The sequence below is a fragment of the Cryptomeria japonica genome, chromosome 10 (genome assembly GCF_030272615.1).
Source record: "Cryptomeria japonica chromosome 10, Sugi_1.0, whole genome shotgun sequence".
In the NCBI taxonomy this organism is placed as follows: Eukaryota; Viridiplantae; Streptophyta; class Pinopsida; order Cupressales; family Cupressaceae; genus Cryptomeria; species Cryptomeria japonica.
The window spans coordinates 129565743-129586377 of record NC_081414.1 but is presented as its reverse complement, the minus strand read 5'-3'; the positions used below and the strand labels follow the sequence as shown (position 1 = coordinate 129586377).

The 20635-nt window shown below is 33.5% G+C and overlaps 1 protein-coding gene across 1 annotated transcript; it reads right to left on the bottom strand.

Annotated features, from left to right (window-relative positions):
* Positions 1-14423: 14423 nt before the first annotated feature.
* Positions 14424-16773, bottom strand: LOC131030862 (cytochrome P450 94B3). Its single transcript, XM_057961794.2, has one exon. The coding sequence runs from the start codon at positions 16717-16719 to the stop codon at positions 15100-15102; it is 1620 nt and encodes a 539-aa protein (XP_057817777.2). The 5' UTR covers positions 16720-16773; the 3' UTR covers positions 14424-15099.
* Between the last annotated feature and the right edge of the window lie 3862 nt (positions 16774-20635).

Here is a 20635-nt window from a genome sequence, read left to right as displayed (position 1 = left end):
TTGATAAGGGATATGATTTACAATTCAAGAATGAGAAATGTAAAATCTTGAATGGCTCCAGTATGGAAATTGCACCAGGAACTAAAACTAAAGGTAATATCTTTCATTTGAATGCTGGTAAGAAAATTTGTCTGATTTCTCATATTGATGAAAGTTGGTTGTGGCATAGGAGAATGTGTCATGCTAATTTTGACTGCATGGTTGAGATAAGTTCTACTCAAACTATTAGAGATCTACCTAAGATAGTGAATCCTACTAATCTGGTGTGTAAAGAATGCCAATTGGGAAAGCAAACAAGAATTTCAGTCAAGAGAAAATAGTATAAATCTTATGGGATATTAGATCTTGTGCATATTGATTTATGTGGTCCTTCTAGGGTGAGAAGCTTGCAGGATGACATATACTTTATGTTGTTGATTAATGACTACTCTAGAATGATGTGGGTCACTTTTCTAAGGGAGAAATCTAAAGTGCTGGAGAAATTCAAAATATTCAAAGCTAGAGTGGAGACAGAGATAGGATTGAAGCTAAAGTGTCTAAGATCTGACAAAGGAGGAGAATTCACTTCCGGTGAGTTTAATTCTTTTTGTGAAGAGCATGGAATTAGGAGACAGTTATCAGCTCTATGAACCCCTTAGCAGAATGGAGTTGTCGAAAGGAAGAAAAAAACTATTTTGGATGCTGCTAGGACTATGTTGATTGAAGGGAATATTCTGCATATCTATTGGAGAGAATTTGTTAACACCATTGTATACACATTCAACTGGGTGCATATAAAATATGATTATGGTAAGACTACTTATGAGTTATGGTTTGGTCATGTTCCTACAGTTAGATATTTCAGAATCTTTGGGAGTATATGCTATATCAAAAGAGATGAGGATATAGGAAAATTTGATGCAAGATGTGATGAAAGAATCTTTTTGGGATATTCTATTAAGAGAAAGGCTTACTGGTGTTACAACAAAAGATTGAGAAAGATAGTGGAAAGTGCAAATGTGAAGGTTGATGAGTGTCATGAGGAATAAATCAGAGCATGCAGATATGAATTTGATGATCAGGATGTTAATTCAAAGCAAGTACAAACTTTGAGCATGAAACAGAGTGATTCGAAAGAGATAGTGAATCTAGATGTTGTTGGTGGCGAAGAAGATCAAGAGACCAAAAATCAGAACAATTAGAAGACCCCCAGGTATGTAAGATTAAATCATTCAGAGAATCAGATTATTGGTGATAAAAATAAAGGTGTGATGACTAGGAGAAGAATTGTTGCTGAAGAGACATGTCTGATTTCTAAGATTGAACCTAAAGATGTTGCTGAAGCTTGTAAAGAAGAAAATTGGGTAAGAGCTATGGAAGAAGAGTTAAATCAGATTGAGAAGAATAATACATGGGAACTTGTTCTGAGACCTAAGGACAAGAATGTGATTGGTACTAAATGGGTATTTAGGAATAAATTGAATGAGATGGAGAAGTTGTTAGAAACAAAGCAAGACTGGTATGTAAAGGATATTCTCAAATGGAAGGTATTAATTTTGAGGAGACTTTTTCTCCGATAGCTAGAATTAAAGTTGTTAGACTATTTATTGCAATGATTCTCCTAATAATTTCAAGGTATATCAGATGGATGTGAAGTCAGCCTTTTTGAATGGTGAGTTGGAAGAAGAAGTCTACATTGAACAACCAGATGGATTTTTCATTGACAGATGAAGGAGAAATGGTATGCAGATTGAAGAAAGCAATGTATGGACTTAAACAAGCCCCTAGAGCTTGGTATGCCCGATTGGACAAGTATTTGATGAAGTTGGGATTCTGTAAAGGTACTGTTGATAGTAATTTGTACTTCAAGATTGATAATGATAACATTTTGATTGTTGAAGTTTTTGTTGATGACATTATTTTTGGAGGAGATGATGATTTGAGTAAGAAGTTTGTTGATGATATGTAAAAAGAGTTTGAGATGTCTATGATAGGTGAGACAAAATTCTTTTGGGGATTGCAAATTACACAAACTGATGAAGGCATTTTTATATCTCAATCAAAGTATGTGAATGAATTTCTGAAGAAGGTTGGCTTAGATGACTCTAAACCTGTTGGAACTCCTATGGTAACTGATTGCAAGATGACAAAATATGATGAATTTCTTAAGGCTAATAAGACTTTGTATAGATATATGATGGGTGGACTACTATATTTGACTCAGAATAGACTATACATTATGAATGATGTATGTCTTGTTGCAAGATTCTAGTCTGATCCTAAGAGAAGTCATGTTATTGCTATGAAAAGGATATTCAAATATTTGAAGGGAATAGTTTATTATGGTTTGTGGTATCTGAAGAATGATGATTTCATTTTGAGTGCTTATATAGATGTTGATTGGGAAGGTGATGTTGATGACCGGAAAAACACTACCGGTGGCAAATTATTTTTGGGGAAGAAGTTGATTTCCTGGGAAAGTAAGAAGAAAGATGTTATTTCTCTATCTACTGCAGAAGCTAAATACATTGTTGCTACTAGCAACTGTACTCAGGAAATTTGGATGAAGAAGATGTTGAAGGATATTAGAGTTGTTTATAATGAGCCTACTGTTATATATTGTGACAATTCAAGTGCTATCAATATTTCTTAGAATACAGTGTTGCATTCTAAGACAAAACATATATCAATCAAGTTTCATTTCTTGAGAGAGAAGGTGAATGAGAAAGAAGTCAGATTGGAGTATGTATCTACAAAGGAACAGATTGTAGATATCTTTACGAAGCCTTTGCCTATAGATGCATTTGTATATCTAAGAGAGAAGTTAGGGGTGATTTATCCTCCTAATGAGAAATAGATGAATTGAGTTGCATCAATCTAGTGGACCTCATAGTCTTATCCTAGTATCCAGATTGATGAATGAGTGCTTCTACTTAGGGGGAGTAGTCAATGTGTGGTTCTGTTGTTAAGAATTGTTTGAGTGTGTGTCTAAGGGGAAGAGACTATTTGGTAAGAGTGAGAGAATAATGTTTTTCTCAAGTGCCTTTTGCATTGATGTCAAAGGGGGAGAGAAGCATGTGAAAAATTGTCTTATCTATCTAAGGTAGAGAGTTGTGTGTGCATGATCTCAGGGGTAGATTGTTGGAGTTTATTTATTTCTTTTCATTGATTATTTTTTATATTCATATGTTGCCATCAATGACAAAGGAGGAGATTGTTGGATATTAGAGTTGTTCGAATGTGTTGTTGTCATTGATATCGACATATTCTTGTGCTTCGATGTTGCACAGAGTTGTTTTGGTTGGTATATTGGAGATATATTGATGCAGCTTTATGGATTCAAAGATTAGTATCTCCAGTTGATTCAGCATGAGTTTCTATGTTTCAGAAGGTGATTTGATCAAGATATGTGATATGGGGTGGTGTCTGGTTTCTCTATTGGTTCTATATTGCAGAGATGTGTTTTTTGGTTTGTATTGCTCCAGAATTGATTCATTATGTTGTGTAGATTTTGGAGAGTATTTAGGACGTTCATTTGAGTCCTCAGTTTGAGTGGTTCATGACTTGAAACTTCAGAAGCGTATCTTTCAGTTTGTCAGTAAGTTATGTTGGTGTTCTTGTGCTCCAAAAGAGAAATGATGATGATTCTTTTAATCCGAGTTGTTGCAATTATTGTAGAGGAATTCACATTGCTTGGTGTTTCTAGATGATGTTCTATGCGTATTGTTGGTCTGCATTGTTTGTTGTGTGCGTTATTGAATATTTTATTGGTCTGGTGGTATTCTTCATGTTATACGACATTTTGGCTGACCCGTTGATTCTAGTGTGTTGTGGATGATCTTGGCGAGATATTCGGTGGTGTTGTGTGTCCAATGTTTTTATTTGGATCCATGCTATGTCCTTGCCGACATTGTATTGACTTGCATATGGATTTATGTATCGTGTGATGTAATTCTGTAATTAGGTCTTATGAGTTGAGTCAACCTTGAGAGTAAGGTTGATGATTTGTATAAATAAGTGTAATAATCATGTAAGTGGTGTGTCTACGTTGTTTAAGTTTGGTGAAAACTAATTCACCCCCCTTCCCCCTCTCAATTTTCCTGCATTGTTGTTCCCAACAGTAGTGACATGCAAACAATGGGTGAGGTAAAAAGGAGATGATGAATGTGGGGTAATAAAAAGCGAGGTTTGGAGGGGAATTACTACTAAAGTTCACAAAGGAAGGTGGAATGGTATAGGATAATAAGAAGGAATGTGACTAGTGAGGTAAGAAGTAGGAAGATGCTAATAGGATGAGAGGAGGGAATGATAATAGGATTGTGTTAAGGAGATGGAATAGTGGGAAAAGAGGTAATGAAGAACGTTTGAGGTGGGAGAGGTGACAATAATGGGAGAGGGTGTTGGCATTTTTTATGTTTATGTTGCGATTGTCATTGATGGACATACACTTGTATTGAGATCCCCTTTATATGTATGAGCTCATGCTCAACCGGTATTTGTTCCAACTGGTATGTTGTATTCTAGTCTTTAGACTAGTAGTGATTTTGTAGAATGTGTTTCCCGGTCTGAAGCGGCATGTCAACCCCAAGCAGTTCGCAGATCACAAGCGGTACGAGGGTGCAAAGCGGCACAGCACATTCTTACCAGTCTTCATTTGTGTCAAACCGGCAACCGGTATTTTGTATGAACCGGTAATACTCTGTGATGAGTTACCAATCGACATTTTGTGATGAGTTACCAATCCACTGATTGTTTGACAGTCTCAACACATTAATGGTGATTCCTGTGTCGTGTTACTAAGTATGTCTAGATTCATTGAACCTAGGAAATTGTAAAGAAATCCTATTGGACCGACATGAAATCAAATTCCTTTAAAAGGGACATCATGTCTAGGGTTTTAGGTTGTTACGAAAAGGGTTAATGTTGAGCTAGGGTTTAAGGTGGATGTTGAGTTGTTGGAAGAGCGATCTTATCTGAGAAGATCGAGTTGTAACTGAGAGAGAGATAGAGAAGACTGAAGTAATGCTGGAATGCATTAGCTGTGAGCAATACTGGATCTAACCAAGCAGCTTGTCCTATTAGATAGATCAAACACTTGTTGATTACTCACATCTTTAACAAGTCAGTAGCCCCTAACCGGGTAGGCCTCAAAGCCTTTGTAAAATCCTCTAACAAGGTGGTTCACACATGTGAATCTAAAATCCTCTAACAAGGTAGTCTTTAATCGGACTTATCTCCTAACAGAGATTGAGGTTCCTAACAGGATCTGTTCTGGTGAAGAACATTGTAAGACCTTAACCGGTCTGGTTTCTATTATGCAGATAGTGACTTGTGAGTTCCATCTCACTGTGGTTTTTCCTAGTTGGGTTTCCACGTCAAATATCTTGTGTTATGGTTGTATTGCTTTTGTGGGTGAATGTTTTATTCGCATTTTGGTTTGTATGTGTGGTAACCGGTTTGATTGTCAGACTGCTTTACCAGTTTATCTTTAGACTGTGTAAGTGTTTTAGTGCAAAGATTTTTGGCATACTAATTCACCCCCCCCTCTTAGTATTCATCAGAGGGTTGGGTGAAAAGAGGAAAAAACACATTTTGTATAAAGCTAAAGAAATTAGTGGTAATAGCTTGAAGAATCTCGTAAATAAGAATAGTACACAACTGAAAAAATTATAAATATTATCATCTAATTGCATATAAGTAGTATTATAAATCTCATGAAAAATTGATTATATAGAAACACAAAGCTCTTATTGATCTACAAATGCCTCGTGATCACATTCAAGTTCATTATTATTAGAATACACAAAACCAATAGGAATCCCCTAATCAACTAAATAACAAGCCAAAGTGGGATCTAAATAAGTACTTCTCAATGGAAAATTACGTTAACATTGATACTTTAGCCTAAACACTTGTAACACACTAAAACCTAAAGGATAAAAAATGATAAATCAATGGTAAATGACTAATATAATCTTAGAAAAATAATTTAAGAAGAAAAACCCAATTGGGGTAAGAGTGAATGGGATACCAAAATGAAAACTAAAATAAAATTCTTTTTACATGAGTCCTAGTATAAATAAATAATTAAACAAAATGCACATAATTTATATAAAATTTAGATAAGGTACTTAGAGTTTAGATTATGGAATATATAAAACAAGACATTTGAAAATGGTTCATTCATGTCAAAAAAATAACGCTTATCAATCAAAGGTCTTGGAATTGAAAGAATATTGTTTGTTTATCTAATTTACTTTCATGATTGCCAACGTGATTTGAATGATAACACAACGAAACCTATTCTATGAGTTTGAGCTCTAATTCATGGATTTAGAATTCATCAATTCTATTGTCTATATGTATATGTACATGCTTGCACATGCATATGCATATATGTATATGTATATGTATATGTATAGTTCTAGTTCACCTTAATGCCTTCATCATTTATCTATTGTGAGATATTGTTTAGAGACACAATTAAAGAGTTTTCTAAGTAATTATTTATTCTTCTTTAGTCAAACCTCTAGAATATTGCTTTCACAACTTTTGAAAATGATAATAAAAGAAATCATGCCCATATGCTTAGATTTTGATGCAAGAAGCTGGTCTAATATTGAGGTTTCACTAGTGCTCCTTAAGTGATGATGCAAGCTAGAAACAAAAGTTCTCAATATAGCTAAACAATGAATTCAATTTAGTTCTTAAATATAACTCTAATAGATAAAAATGAAACATTTCTCGCTTCAATTTGATACATATTAGACATTTAAAAGAGAGTCAACTAAAATTAAATTTGAATTTTGAAAGTTTAAAATCCATTTCCACAAATTATAAAACTAAACTAAATCAATTCTCATAATTACATATTTGAAAATGAATGAAAAGGGGTAAACAAAAGATTAGTTCTAATCCCTCAAAACAAGTGCAAGTATAATCAACCTGAGATCATGTTACATGGCAATTGTTAATAATAGAATATAGAACTAAATTAATTAAATTGAATCACACACAAAGGCATGTACCTAAACATTAACAAGGTTAAAAGAAAAAAATAAGAATAAACAGTAAGGTGGAGAAGCAAGTCAATTGTAACCTTTACAACCAAAAAAAGTAGCTTTTGTAGGATGAAGAGAAGAAGATGTGAATGTCCCCATCACAACAACCAAGATAAGGATGTATGTTTACAATTGGCAATGAAATAAATATTATTCAATTATTATGTGTTGTGTGTCAACAAATTTTGTACCATCTAAGAATACATTTTTCCACTTCACCTTCGGAGAAATTAAGAGGAAGGGGACATTGGTTTGTTATGTTACGGCAAAATTAAACCCCAAATTTGCGTTCAAAACGTGGGAGTGAATAGTGCAATTGAATTTCTATAATGGAGATTTGATGTGACGGACACTAGAACTTTATTTGGTCATGTTTTATACTCTAGGATTGTTCTAAAATGAAAGATTTAAAATCTTATAAATCGATTATTTATTGTTTTTTTTCAAATTTGTAATTATGGATTGATTTTTATTAATGCAAAATCTAGTGTGTGGTTTTAATTTAAAATTTATGGAATTCATTTGATAGATTATAAGTTATTTTTCATTTATTTTGATTTTTATTGTTTGTTATTTAATTTTTGGATTCTACTGTGTAGGCTATTGTTTGTATCAACATTTCAGATCACACTCAATGATGGATTAATTTGATAGAATATAAATTATTTTTCATTTATTTTGATTTTTATTGTTTGTTATTTAATTTTTGGATTCTACTGTGTAGGCTATTGTTTGTATCAACATTTCAGATCACACTCAATGATGGATCATTGAGTGCGGACTGAATTGTTGATGTAAAGAAAAGCCTACACAAGAAGATTATTGAGTATAGTTCGAAATGATGATGCAAACAAAAGCCTACACATGAGGATCATCGAGTGTGATCTGAAATATTGATACAAACAAAAGCCTAGACATGAGGATCATTGAGTCTGATATGAAACATTGATGCAAACAAAAGCCTACACATGAGAATCATTGAGTGTGATCTGAAATGTTGATGCAAACAAAAGCCTACACATGAGGATCATTGAGTGTGATCTGAAACGTTGATGCAAACAAAAGCCTACACAGTGGAATCCAGAAACTAAGCAACAATCTTAATGGATTATGGAAATATAATCTTTTTGATTGAGTTTTACCATTTAAATGTGTGTTACGATAGAGAATGTTCAAAAATACCTTTGAAGAATATGTCAAATTGTAAGGGTCAAGTTCTCCCAAGCTTGACTTCGAGTGAATTGGGCTTATGATTGTGAGAAAAATGAATGAAAACAGCAAGCAAGACTAAAGTAGACCTAAGATGATGAGAGCTGATGTAATTCTTTGAGGATGCTAGTAGATTGTTGTTATCTTTTTTATGAATTGAGTATAAGATATTGATGAGAGATAATGTAATTATCTAATAATGCTACTAGATTGTTGTTATCTTTTTTATGAATTATATCTAAGATGTTTTCATTAGATTCCTAAGTTGTTCCAAAGTGAATACCTTAAATGCCCTTAAAAATAGCAACCAAGCTTATAAATCAATTCACAAATACATGATATGTTATCTCACAATGGCTAATGAAAAACTTATCAAGACAAGAAATTTGAATTTTAAATTTGATTTTGAATAATCCAAAGGATTAAGGTTTGATTGTGATGAGAAGTTTGAATGGATGGATTGTAATGGGCTAGATTTTATTGGGGTGGATAATCAAGACATCAGGATGACCCGATTTAATTGAATTTAATTTACTATATGTAGGATAGGAAAAGTTTTAAAGTAAAGATTGATATGGATTTGAGATCAAGGTCTTTATATCTAGAGGGAGTGAAAAATTGTTTATATTTAAGGATGAGTTTTGTTAGGATTTGATGATTTTGATGATAGTAAGGATCATGATTAGGGAATTTTGATTAAGATAATGATTTTGATGGTTTGAATTAGGATATTGATAAAAGAGTGTTGACCTTTAGTTTATAACTTGATTTAATTTATTTTGGATATGAATGCAAAGATTGGAGCATAATTTTGGATTATTGTTAGAGAAAAGGTTTGATGGTTTTAGATTTAATGGATGATTTGTAAATGGTTTCATGGGTTTTAATAGGAAAATATACCAAGTATAGGAACAACCTAGCTTTATTCAAGTAGGTATGTGGATGATTGTAAACTAACATTTATGCCTTATCTAGTTATGATGTGTAGAGATTATGCTAGGATACTAACCATTTTTAATCACCCAAGATTTATTTATGGCACAAGGGGAGAGCATACACAACCTACACACTCTAGAGGTACACGATGATCAACATCTTGATGTATTTTGCGTATAAATACATTATAATCAAACACATCTTATGGTTCTTATCGAGGATACACAATTTTGGTAGTTGATATCCTTGATATAGTTGAAGATACATAAACCTTGAGTCTATGATCAAACAAATATTTCTAATGGCCTCATTCCTACCATAAGAGGATAACCCATCTCCTATTTTTCTTTGCCAGATATAAAGTTCTTTTAAGATTTGTCATAATTACAAGCGTCCTCTCAATAAGAGTCTTTCAATTCTCTCCCAAATTTGTATACCTTGCTAGAATTTGAGGAATTTGATGAATCCCCTCATTGATGAAATCTAAGGTAGGCTTACTAAAGAAAATGAAAATAAAATCATTTGAATCTCAAACATCACTTTATGTCATGTCAGAAGCATGAAAAATAATTATATATTTACCTTTGAAAAATTTGATATACAATTAAGTTCAATCAAAATGATGAGACCTTGGAAAATAAATCTACAACAAAAGATATTCGTAGTTCACAAGAGGGTCTTTGATAATGATTTAGTTGCAAAAAATGAGGTTTGAGATCTAAAAAATGATTAATTATATGATTAATCCCAAATAAAATTATCAATTGCACACAAAGCAAATATGATTTGATAAATGGGTACATGCATCATATCATAGAGTAAATATGGTGTGGGAAAATGGATGTTGTGGAAAGAGGGTTTGTCATTTACCTATCTTTTAGCTGTAGTTGCAATGAGATATAGATCAAATATGTCAATTCATGGTATGGGTGAAAAATAGAAAGTATAGGTGTCAAACTACATACTTGTGCAACAAAACATTAGAAGTTAGTGAAATATCTTAAAAAATCACAAAAACCAAAAGAAAGAGAATTATTAGTATTGAAACAACAAGTTAGCGAGTAAATGGAATATAAAAAATAAAAAATTGAGAAATGAAATATTGAAATTGATAGAAATGAGTCATTTATCTTTGGGACAAAAGAATTCAAATTAAAACATGTAGGTATCATAAAAAAATGGATGCATCAATTGGAGGCTGACATGTTGATTTATTTGATGGACATGGCTTGGAAAAATAGATGCAATGATGCAAATAATAGATGCATCAAGCTAAAATATGGGACAAGGAAAGAAATATATATAATAAATGAGTTAGTCTACACCAAAATAATTAGAAAATAGCACAAATTACTTAGAAAATTAAAAGTCCTTTCACAAAGGGTGAAAAGGTATTATTAATGACAAACGAAGAAAAAATGGAATGATCATTATCAAGTTTAGTTAGTCTCAAGTCACAAGGAGGACACATTATGATGGGGAAAATGGTATAATTGTATGTTGGCGGAGGTGCCGAACAAAGGGTGAAATTTTCAAATTACAATATGTGACTTTAAACTCCACAGAAAAAATTAAAAAAATGATTAATGTGGGATGCGGGGTCCCATTGAGAATGCCAGAATGTAAAAAGAGGAAATATGATAAAAATAGATAAACAAAGGTAATAAACTGAACCTTATACCTTACATGTCCTAATGCACTTTGATTGATCATAAAAGGTTGAGTGCCTAACTTGGTAATCCTTTCAAAATATCTTCTAAAACCTCTTGTTGCACACATAAGAACTTGTGAGGTTGTTCTCAACATGCATGATTGATATGTGGGTTGCTCTGTAAACTAGCAACATGACTTTGCATTCCCTAATCTTATCAAGGATGGTTTTCAAGTGTAATTTGATTTATAGATCGAGAGGATTATCGATCAAACAAGTCAATGATTGAGGATGTTTGAGGGATTTGGAGGAAGTAAAAGCTTCTAAGTGGCATGTTGTGATTAGAGCATTTGGATCTAGGACATAGATCAATGAGATTTGAATGGCTAGAATTATCTTAATTTGATCAAATGATAGACATAAAAGGCCTTACATGCTTGAGAAAGACAATGGGGATACATTTTTTTACATGTGATTAATCTTGTATATGTGTCTTCAAATCACATGGGGATGTGGGACTTGATAAGTGAGATCTTTCACATAGGTGTGAAAGTCACATGTGGATATGGGATTTGATAAGTGATTACTTAAAATAATTATGCATTGACTTAAGCAAGTGGATTATATAAGTAATCTTCCGAACAATCAATAAGATTAATTAAATGATTAGTTTTATTTAATCAACACTAGAATGGGATAGAATTATGTCTAGTTAGGCATGTACAATTTTAATATTGATAGAAGCATGAAAGTCTAATCTGACAATGAAATAGATATATTGATACAAATAGACTTAAAATAATGTCAAATATATAATTAAAGATAAACAAGAATCATGAAATAAATCAAACTTACCAATATAATCCACTACATATTAATATAATTATAATAAATGCTCCATCAAAACAAACACAATATAGACATGAATGTACAAATTTCACCATAGAAATAAAAAATTCCACAACTCATATAACTATGCCCCTGTGATGCATGCCATTAGGGAAATGCTCATGATTGATCACACAAAATTCAACGAAGCTTACTCCATAACCCACTACAAACATTCAATGATGCTTCTGGTTGAACTCTTATTAAAAGCCTACCCCAGGATGGGCGACTGAAGGAGACTGGAATGCTTGTCATGTCATCATTTCCTACTTTTAGTAAAAAAATTCTCCAATTCCTCTTACAATTCTACACGTCACATAATTCTAGTGGCCGAATCCTTCAATTTGATGCATTACCAAGTGAGTTTGTCGTTTCTCAATTATACTAAATTATTCCATCTCTCTCAACTGCTCACAACTTGCCCTTCCTGCAATAGATTGTTCTTCACAGATGCTCGCCGCCATTAGAGGGGAGAACCCAAGCTTTCATGACTGTACGTTCCTCTGTACTTATTTGTTATAAAAGTCAAATTTGATAGATATAATTACTATTAGAATAGATTGATTCTAGGTTGTTCAATCCTATCATTTTTAGATTTATTGTGGCTTGCCATCATCAAGAAACATAATATTTTCATGGCTTATTATCATCAAGAATCATAATATTTCCAATCAATTGTTGTGCAAAGTAGAGCGTAAATTAATTATGTATACATCGTTGATGAATGAATATAAAACAATGATTTTTTCAAAAAGATAATCTACCAAAGTAAAATTTATCTAAATGTTCGCCTTCAGAGCAATTTGATATGGTTTCATGGCTTGCCATTATCAAGAATCGTAAAATTTGTAACTAAACAATTGTAGGCTATAAATTAATCATGTAGTTTGCCTATAAATGTGATCCTAGATTGGTTGACTCAAATCATTTGTGGACACAAGAGGTTTACCATCACCAAGAATCATAAATATTTTTGACCAATCATTATGTAACTTGGGTTGTAAATTAATCATGTATACATTGTTGGTGACCAGATATTAGATAATAAGTAAACTTAATTGATCAACAAAAATAGAATAATTGAATTTTAAAAAAATCAAATTACCATTTAAAACTTCATCTTAACAACAATTTGATATGGTTATTATTAAAATGAATTATTTTATATTCATCCCCATAGATCATTTGTCACAATTAATGTAGACCATCACCAAGAATCATAAATATTTTCAACCAAACAATTGTATACTTAAATTAACCATGTATTTTGTCTATAAATATTAATAGGTCATTGATGATTGAATTCCAAACAATAAATTTGAAAACTCAATTTATCAACAAAAATAAAATTACCATTTAAAAGTTCACTTTCAACAATTTGTCCTTCAGAACAATTGTAGACTGTAAATTAACCATGCATTTTGTTTATAAATATCAATTGTAGACTGTAAATTAACCATGTATTTTGTCTATAAATATTAATAGGTCATTGATGATTGAATTCCAAACAATAAATTTGAAAACTCAATTTATCAACAAAAATAAAATTACCATTTAAAAGTTCACTTTCAACAATTTGTCCTTCAGAACAATTGTAGATTGTAAAATTAGCCATGTATTTTGTCTATAAATATTAATACGTCAATGATGATTGAATTCCAAACAATAAATTTGAAAACTCAATTTATCAACAAAAATAAAATTACCATTTAAAAGTTCACCTTCAACAATTTGTCCTTCAGAATCATAAATATTTCTAACCCACTATCACCATGAATCATAAATAATTTGAATCAATTGTTGTGCAATGTATGCTATAAATTAACCATGTATACCAAAAAATAACTTAAATCAATTTACCATTTGAAAAATAACATTAACAATGATTCAATATGCATATCATTAAAAAAGATTAAGTTTAGATTCATCCCTACTAACCGTGTATGATGGTCACTTTCTTATTATTCATCACGAACAAGAGTCATTTCCAACCAAACAACTATAGACTATAAATTAATGTGACCTATGATGTTGGAGCAACACCATGACATTGGTAGACAGACCCTTCAATACCATGTGGGAAAGGGGGGGATTGTATCTCGTGACCTCCTACCTACTACACAAAGCTCTCATAGCTCTTGTTAGTTGAGCCAAGTCTGTTGCTTGATTGGATTTCATTGCATCATGCCTACCACACATAGCTCTCATAACTCTTGTTAATCAAGCCAATTCTCTACTTGACAACTTTAAACTTTTATCGATAAAAAAAGTTGAATATATTTAAAAAAATTCAAGTTACCATTTAGTTCGAATTCACAACAATTCGTAATAAAATATATTAATTTTAGATCCATCCCCTCAAACCATCAATGTCAGCCACTTACTACATCTAGCCATTATCAAGTATCATAAATATTTTCAACTAAACAACAATAGACTGTAAATTAATCATATAATTTATATATAAATATGAATATATCTCTCAAGACTGAATCCCAAAAAACTTAATTGAAATTGAATATCATTAAAAATTCACCATCAGAGCAATATATCTACTCCTCTAACAGATTAGTTGGGTATACACTCAAACCATCTATGTCAGCCACTTACTACTCACCATAACCAAGAATCATAAATATTTCCTACTAAATAAACAGTAAATTAATCATATATTTTACTATAAATTACGAATGAAAATCTTAGAAACTTGGTTGAAATTGAGTACCATTTAAAAATAGCATATCAGTTGGGCACATATAACCGGCTAAAGATTTTCTCACAGGATGAGATTTTCTTTGAGTAGAAGTATAACGATTTGTTGTCCAATTCTTGGGTAAAAGCTGTGTGAAGAACGTGTATAAGAAAAATATATTAAATGTTCCCCCCATTCTCCCCTACGAGACGGGTCAATGACAGTGAACGGGGGACATCTGATATTGCTGTACAGAGTTGTCAAACTTGGAAATAAGTTCCGTATTTCCAAGGTCAAAGAAAACTGGAAGTCATATCACATGGTCCACTTGACATTATAAAGAGAAAAGAATGGCTGGGAAGGACAAATGGCCCACACACCAGTCACGCTCTGCTCCAGATCCTCTGGTTTTACACCACTACCATTACAACTGTATTTACTAGTATTACAACTGTGCTTTCCATAACACCAAAACGTGTATGGGAACAGATCGGCTTATCTCTACACAAAACAGCATGGCAAGCTAATCTCTATACAAAACAGCATTAGGTACAGTTTCTAAAATTTGCAAAATAGAATAGATTTTTGCAAAATTTTCAATAGTTAGACGTAAAAACACTGTGATTTACAGATCTGAAATATTTTTTTAAGTGCCATTTTATGTGGAGATTAACCGCAGCCTATCAACAAGATTCTGGAGTTGAAGTTGAAGATGGATGATGATGATGATTCCTAGGCATGATAGAGACGGGGAAACCACCAGCCATTCGGGAAGTGAGGGAATGAACGAGCCGCGGAGAAATCCCACAACCCACGGGTCGAACTCTGAACCGGCGGATAACAGAGGCAGCGACATATTTCATCTGAATAAACGCCATTTCCTTCCCCAAACAGACCCGCATGCCGCCATGAAAGACCGGGTACTTGAACTGCCCCTGAGGAACGAAGCACCCGCCGTCATCCAGCCATCTCTCGGGCTTGAATTGCAGACAATCGGGCCCCCAAATGGCGGGCATCCGCCCCATGGCGTAGGAATGATACGTCACCCGCGTGCCCTTACCGACCATCGTGCCGTCGGGTAGCTTGTCGTCGTGCAGTGCGTGTCTCGAATTAATTGGAACCGGCGGGTACAGTCTCATCGACTCGCAAATTGCGGCGTGCAGGTATTTCATGTTCTTCAGATCCTCATAACTGAAAGTTCCCGAACCGGAACCGGAACCGCCGGTCGCCATGATTTCGTTGTAAATGGCGTCTTCGACAGACCGGTGTGAGGAAATCAGCCAGAAGAACCAGGAGAGCGCCGACGAAGTCGTGTCCCGTCCGGCCAAGATAAAACTCACGATTATGTCCCGGAGAAATTTCTCCGATCCATCATTTCCCCCGCGGCAATCGACCGCCTCCATGAATCTCGACAGCAGGTCCTGGTTCTGGTTCTGGTTGGAAAACTTGATTTTTTCGTCGGCGCCGCTTTCTTGCATGCGACTACGCACGACGTCGAGGGCGAAGCCATGCACGACCCTGACGGCGTCGGAGAGGCGGCGCTCGGAGCCGACATTGAGCAAGCGCTTGAGCTTCCATATGACAGAGATGGGCTCGGTGTTTCTGAGCGAGCTAAGCGTGGTGGCCAAATCGAAGGCCTGGGCAAGTTCAGAGGCAGGAAAAGAGGCGTCCAAGAAGCCGGTCTCAACCCCGAATGCCACCTTGCAAATGTTATCAAACGCCAGCCGTTGCAGCACGTCTTGCATGTCCAGCAGACGTGCCGCCGCCGCCGCCGGGCGTTCTTGCATGGCATAGCCGTCCATGATGTCGATCAACCGACTGGTGGCGTCCCCCACGACATCCACCACGAAGTTTCGCAGCGAGCGCGTGTTGAATTCATAACTGGCGATTTTTCTCTGCAGTTTCCAGGAATCCCCATCGGCATTAAAAATCCCCCTTCCGAGAAGATCATGCAGAATTGCAGTAAAAGGCTCGCCTTTGGGATAATTCTCGAATTGGGTCCTCGCAATGTGCTCCACATTTGCAGGACTAGCCGTCACGACAGTTTTTACGCCGCCAAGGCGTTCCACCACGATGGTCTGTGTGGGAGACCTGGCCATCATTTCTGTGTACCAGTCCATTTGGCGAGGGGCGTTTTTCCAGAAAGAAAATAAAGAACCCACAAAAGGATACGATCTGGGGCCATGCACAACCCGCCGTCTTTTTCTGCTGCAGCAAAATCCCCATTCCCCATGCAAGAACATCAAAACACAGAGGAAAAACACCATGAGGAGATAAAAACCTGCGAATAGGCCTATTTCCATGGTTTCTCAATGAATGAAAAACAAAACCAAAACCAAAACACAATGAAATTTGCCCGTAGTTCGATCTGGTGATATAGATAGTATGCCGCGGGGCCCACTCGCCGTTTCTCCGACACACGGGATAAACCCCGCATTTTAAGCATGAGTTTCACGTGCGTTAATTCGTTCTGTGGTCCCCACTCGCCATTTCGGCATAACGGCGTTTCCTAGGGTTTTTATTTTACTAATTCCAATGTGGCCGCGACACCTGATGCGTTCACATTGTTTGTGTAATTGTTTTTCTAGTTTGACAACGTTGCTACTATGTTATTTTATCTGGACACGTGCGTGGGACCGGTTCTCTCATAGATTATCATGCTTTTTCTGTCTCAATCTGTTTTATTGTCTTATTCCCTTTTTATTTGCCCAACTCGTTGCTCATGGCTGGAAACAGACACTACTTTATCATTTGTGTGAATACACAAATTACGGCGATCTTTTTGTGGCGTTTGGAATTGTTGACCCAAAAAAAACTTACTTGTAGAGTTTGCAAATGAGTTTATCACGATGATATAGCAGAGTGAATTTCTCCGACTTTTAGGGCTTGCGTGTACTCGGTCCAATCTCCCCACCAGCTTAGGTACTCCAAAGACGTGCAAAATGGGTTTTTGTTGTCTAAACATTGTTTTTTCAATAAATGGCTTCACTGTTGCATATAGCCTTCATGTTTGTATTATCACATTGTTACGTTACTTTCTTTATTTATTTTATTGATAGAGATTTGAACTCAGCATTGTTTAATGTCTACAACAAGTCAAATGTCATTTATTACTTGTTTCCACGAGCTTGAAAATTTATATGAGAAATGTATGGTTGAAGGATAATAACACATATGTTTGCTACCTTGGTCAATTGTAGAATTCATCTAGGATTTGTTAAGTGTCTATGTTAATTGATTTCGGTCTTCATTTATTGGTAGACTTAATTATTTGTTAAGTGTTCGTGTTGGTTGGTTTTGATCTTCATTTATTGCAGGATTGAGTATTTGTTAAATGTCTATGTTAATTGATTTTGGTCTTCATCTATTGGTAGGCTTTTAAGTATTTGTTAAGTGTCTGTGTTGGTTGATTTAGGTCTTCATCTATTGATAGGATTGTGTATTTGTTAAGTGTTTATGTTGGTTAATTTTGAATTTTATCTGTGTGTTTGTTAAGTTCTTATGTTGACAAAGTCATTGTTCGTTGTTATTGCGTGTATAAATTGAAGCACATGTTTATTGTTGTATGTATAATTCAAGGAAATGTTTTTGAAATTATACTACAATGTGAATTTGAAAATCGTACGTTTAGAATAAAAGATATAATCTATTATAATCAACATAAGTTTTTTCTATTATATATTACCTTTTTCCTAGTATATATTTACGTTTAGAATAATAGAAAAATAGAATATATTAGAAATAAATAAATTATTTCTAATATAAATTTATACTATAAAAAGGTAAAAACCTCTACATAATTGAAAAAAATTTCGTGTTATTTTGATCCCCAAAAAAACAATTCTTAAGGGATCAAGACTTGTTTTTGGGAATCTTAAAATAGAATGAATTATTCTGACCTTTCAATCACTATACATGTATATTTCAATTGTCTCGCTTAGAACATTTTTTAAAAGAGCTCGTGGAACCATGCTATCAAACATTCCAAAATCAAATAAAGAATCAGAAATTTGATCTGCATCATCTATTATCTGGTTTAATGTCTGTTCAATAACTCTTTTACCTACAAATGAAATGTATGCATTAGGCTCAACAATCATGACATTAGACATTTTTCGGGTAATCTCACGATAAAGAGTCCTACTTTTTGGTCAAAGCGGGACATTGAAATCAACATTTTTAACTAAATTAAGTTCCTAATGCCCGTGACAGCCAAATCATTAAGAATTTGAATGTGATGTTAATCAATGATTCGTGAGGATTTGTGTGTAGATTTTAAATATATTTTGGATTTCATCTATTGGTAGAATTGAGTATTTGTAGCGTTCATCTTGGTTAATTTTGGATTTTATCTATTGGTAGGCTTGAGTATTTGTTAAGTTTTTATGCTTATTGTTGTATGTATAATTGGAGCACATGTTTGATATAATGTATGTTTTTGAAACTATGCTAGATAGTTGTCTACTAATCTTACAATAATGAGTCCTACTTTTTGGTCAAAGTAGGACATTGAAATCAACATTTTCTACTAAATCTTTAGTTTCTAATGCCTATAGCAGCTCATTAAGAATTTGAATATGATGTGAAAAGGTGATTTGCGAGGATTTGTGTGTAGATTCTAAATATATTTTGGATTTCATCTATTAGTAGGCTTGAGTATTTGTTAAGTGTTTATGTTGGTTAATTTTGGACTTCATCTTTTTGTAGGTTTGAATATTTGTTACAGTCATCGTTCATTGTTATTGTGTGTATAGTTGAAGCACATGTTTGATATAATGCATGTTTCTCAATTTATGTTAGACTATTGTCGATAATATGACGAACTTGTTTAATCATTAAATAAGAGAAGTGTTAATATGTATGTCCCTTATTAGCAGTGTAAGACATTAAACCTACATATTCATGAGATGTATCTTTCACTATGATGAACTCAACTCTGAATGTTTGGAATTGTGTAGATATAAGCCTAGAGTTTACAAATCAACAAGCTAATTAACTATGTTATGTATTGATTACTTCATTAGCACTCCAAATTATGGATAAGGAAGTAATTAATAATTCTAGTAGTTATATAATTATACATGAAAATCAAGCTTAAAAATTTGGCTAGAGATTAATACTTATATGAGAAAATAGATTGAAATAGACTTATACAATTAGTAGTAATGCTATGACTTTAAGTATTTGAAGCTTTGTACCTAATTTTAACTATAAAATTTAGAATTATAGAAAATACAGTAGAAAAGACAATGATCTTTTAAAACAATGTATGACAGATAAATGACTTCCCTTAACATCCCAATCTCCATGGAGTTCATAGTCTTCTTTGAAAGCAATAAGAGAAGGTGCTTTCATTTTCTCATTCTTAACATCTTCAAGACATCAATCTTATTTCTAGTATATTTGCATTGCATTTTAAAAGGTTGTTTCAAATTCTCTTTCTTAATGTATCTTTGATATCAATCTTATAACATCTTTATATTTCATTTTTGTCTACGACTAATCATATTAGTGTTAAAGTTCAACAATTTGATTTTAGAGTTATCAATAATCAATACTCTAACCATAATAATAATTATCCTTTTACTTTTATTAATTTTATTTAACAAACACACATAGTTTACTTCTATAAAATTGTCTTAACATCTCTCCCATTCTTTTAAAACCTTCTATAATTCTTTCACCGTATCTAGGATAAGAATCACTAGAGGAATTAATCATGCTTACTATCTAACTATTTCTAGATTTAAAGTTTGACTACCAAGATTAGAAATAAGACAATTTTTTTGTGAGATCTTGAATCATACATGTATACCTGAAAAGTGTGGAATCTGCAAAACAAGACACAAACAACTCAAGCACACCAATGAAACATTATGTTATAGATCAATGAAATATAAAACATAAGTAAATGAAACAAAAGCTCTAAGCACGTCTCATTGTTCTCTATCTCCAAGGATCCTTCAAATCAAGGTGGCTCTCAACTTGGAAGAGCACTTGATCTCTAGGATGACTACCTAAAGAACGAGGGATATATGATAAAAGATCTAAATGCATGTGCAACTAATATCTTAGCATGATATGGGTATGAAAAGCTATGATATGGTGCAAGATGATGAGATTAAAATGAAAATTATGCTAGTCTGATATGCTATCCAACATGATAATGCTATGATAATACTAAGTTATGATAAAGAAACTAACATGCTATGATAATGC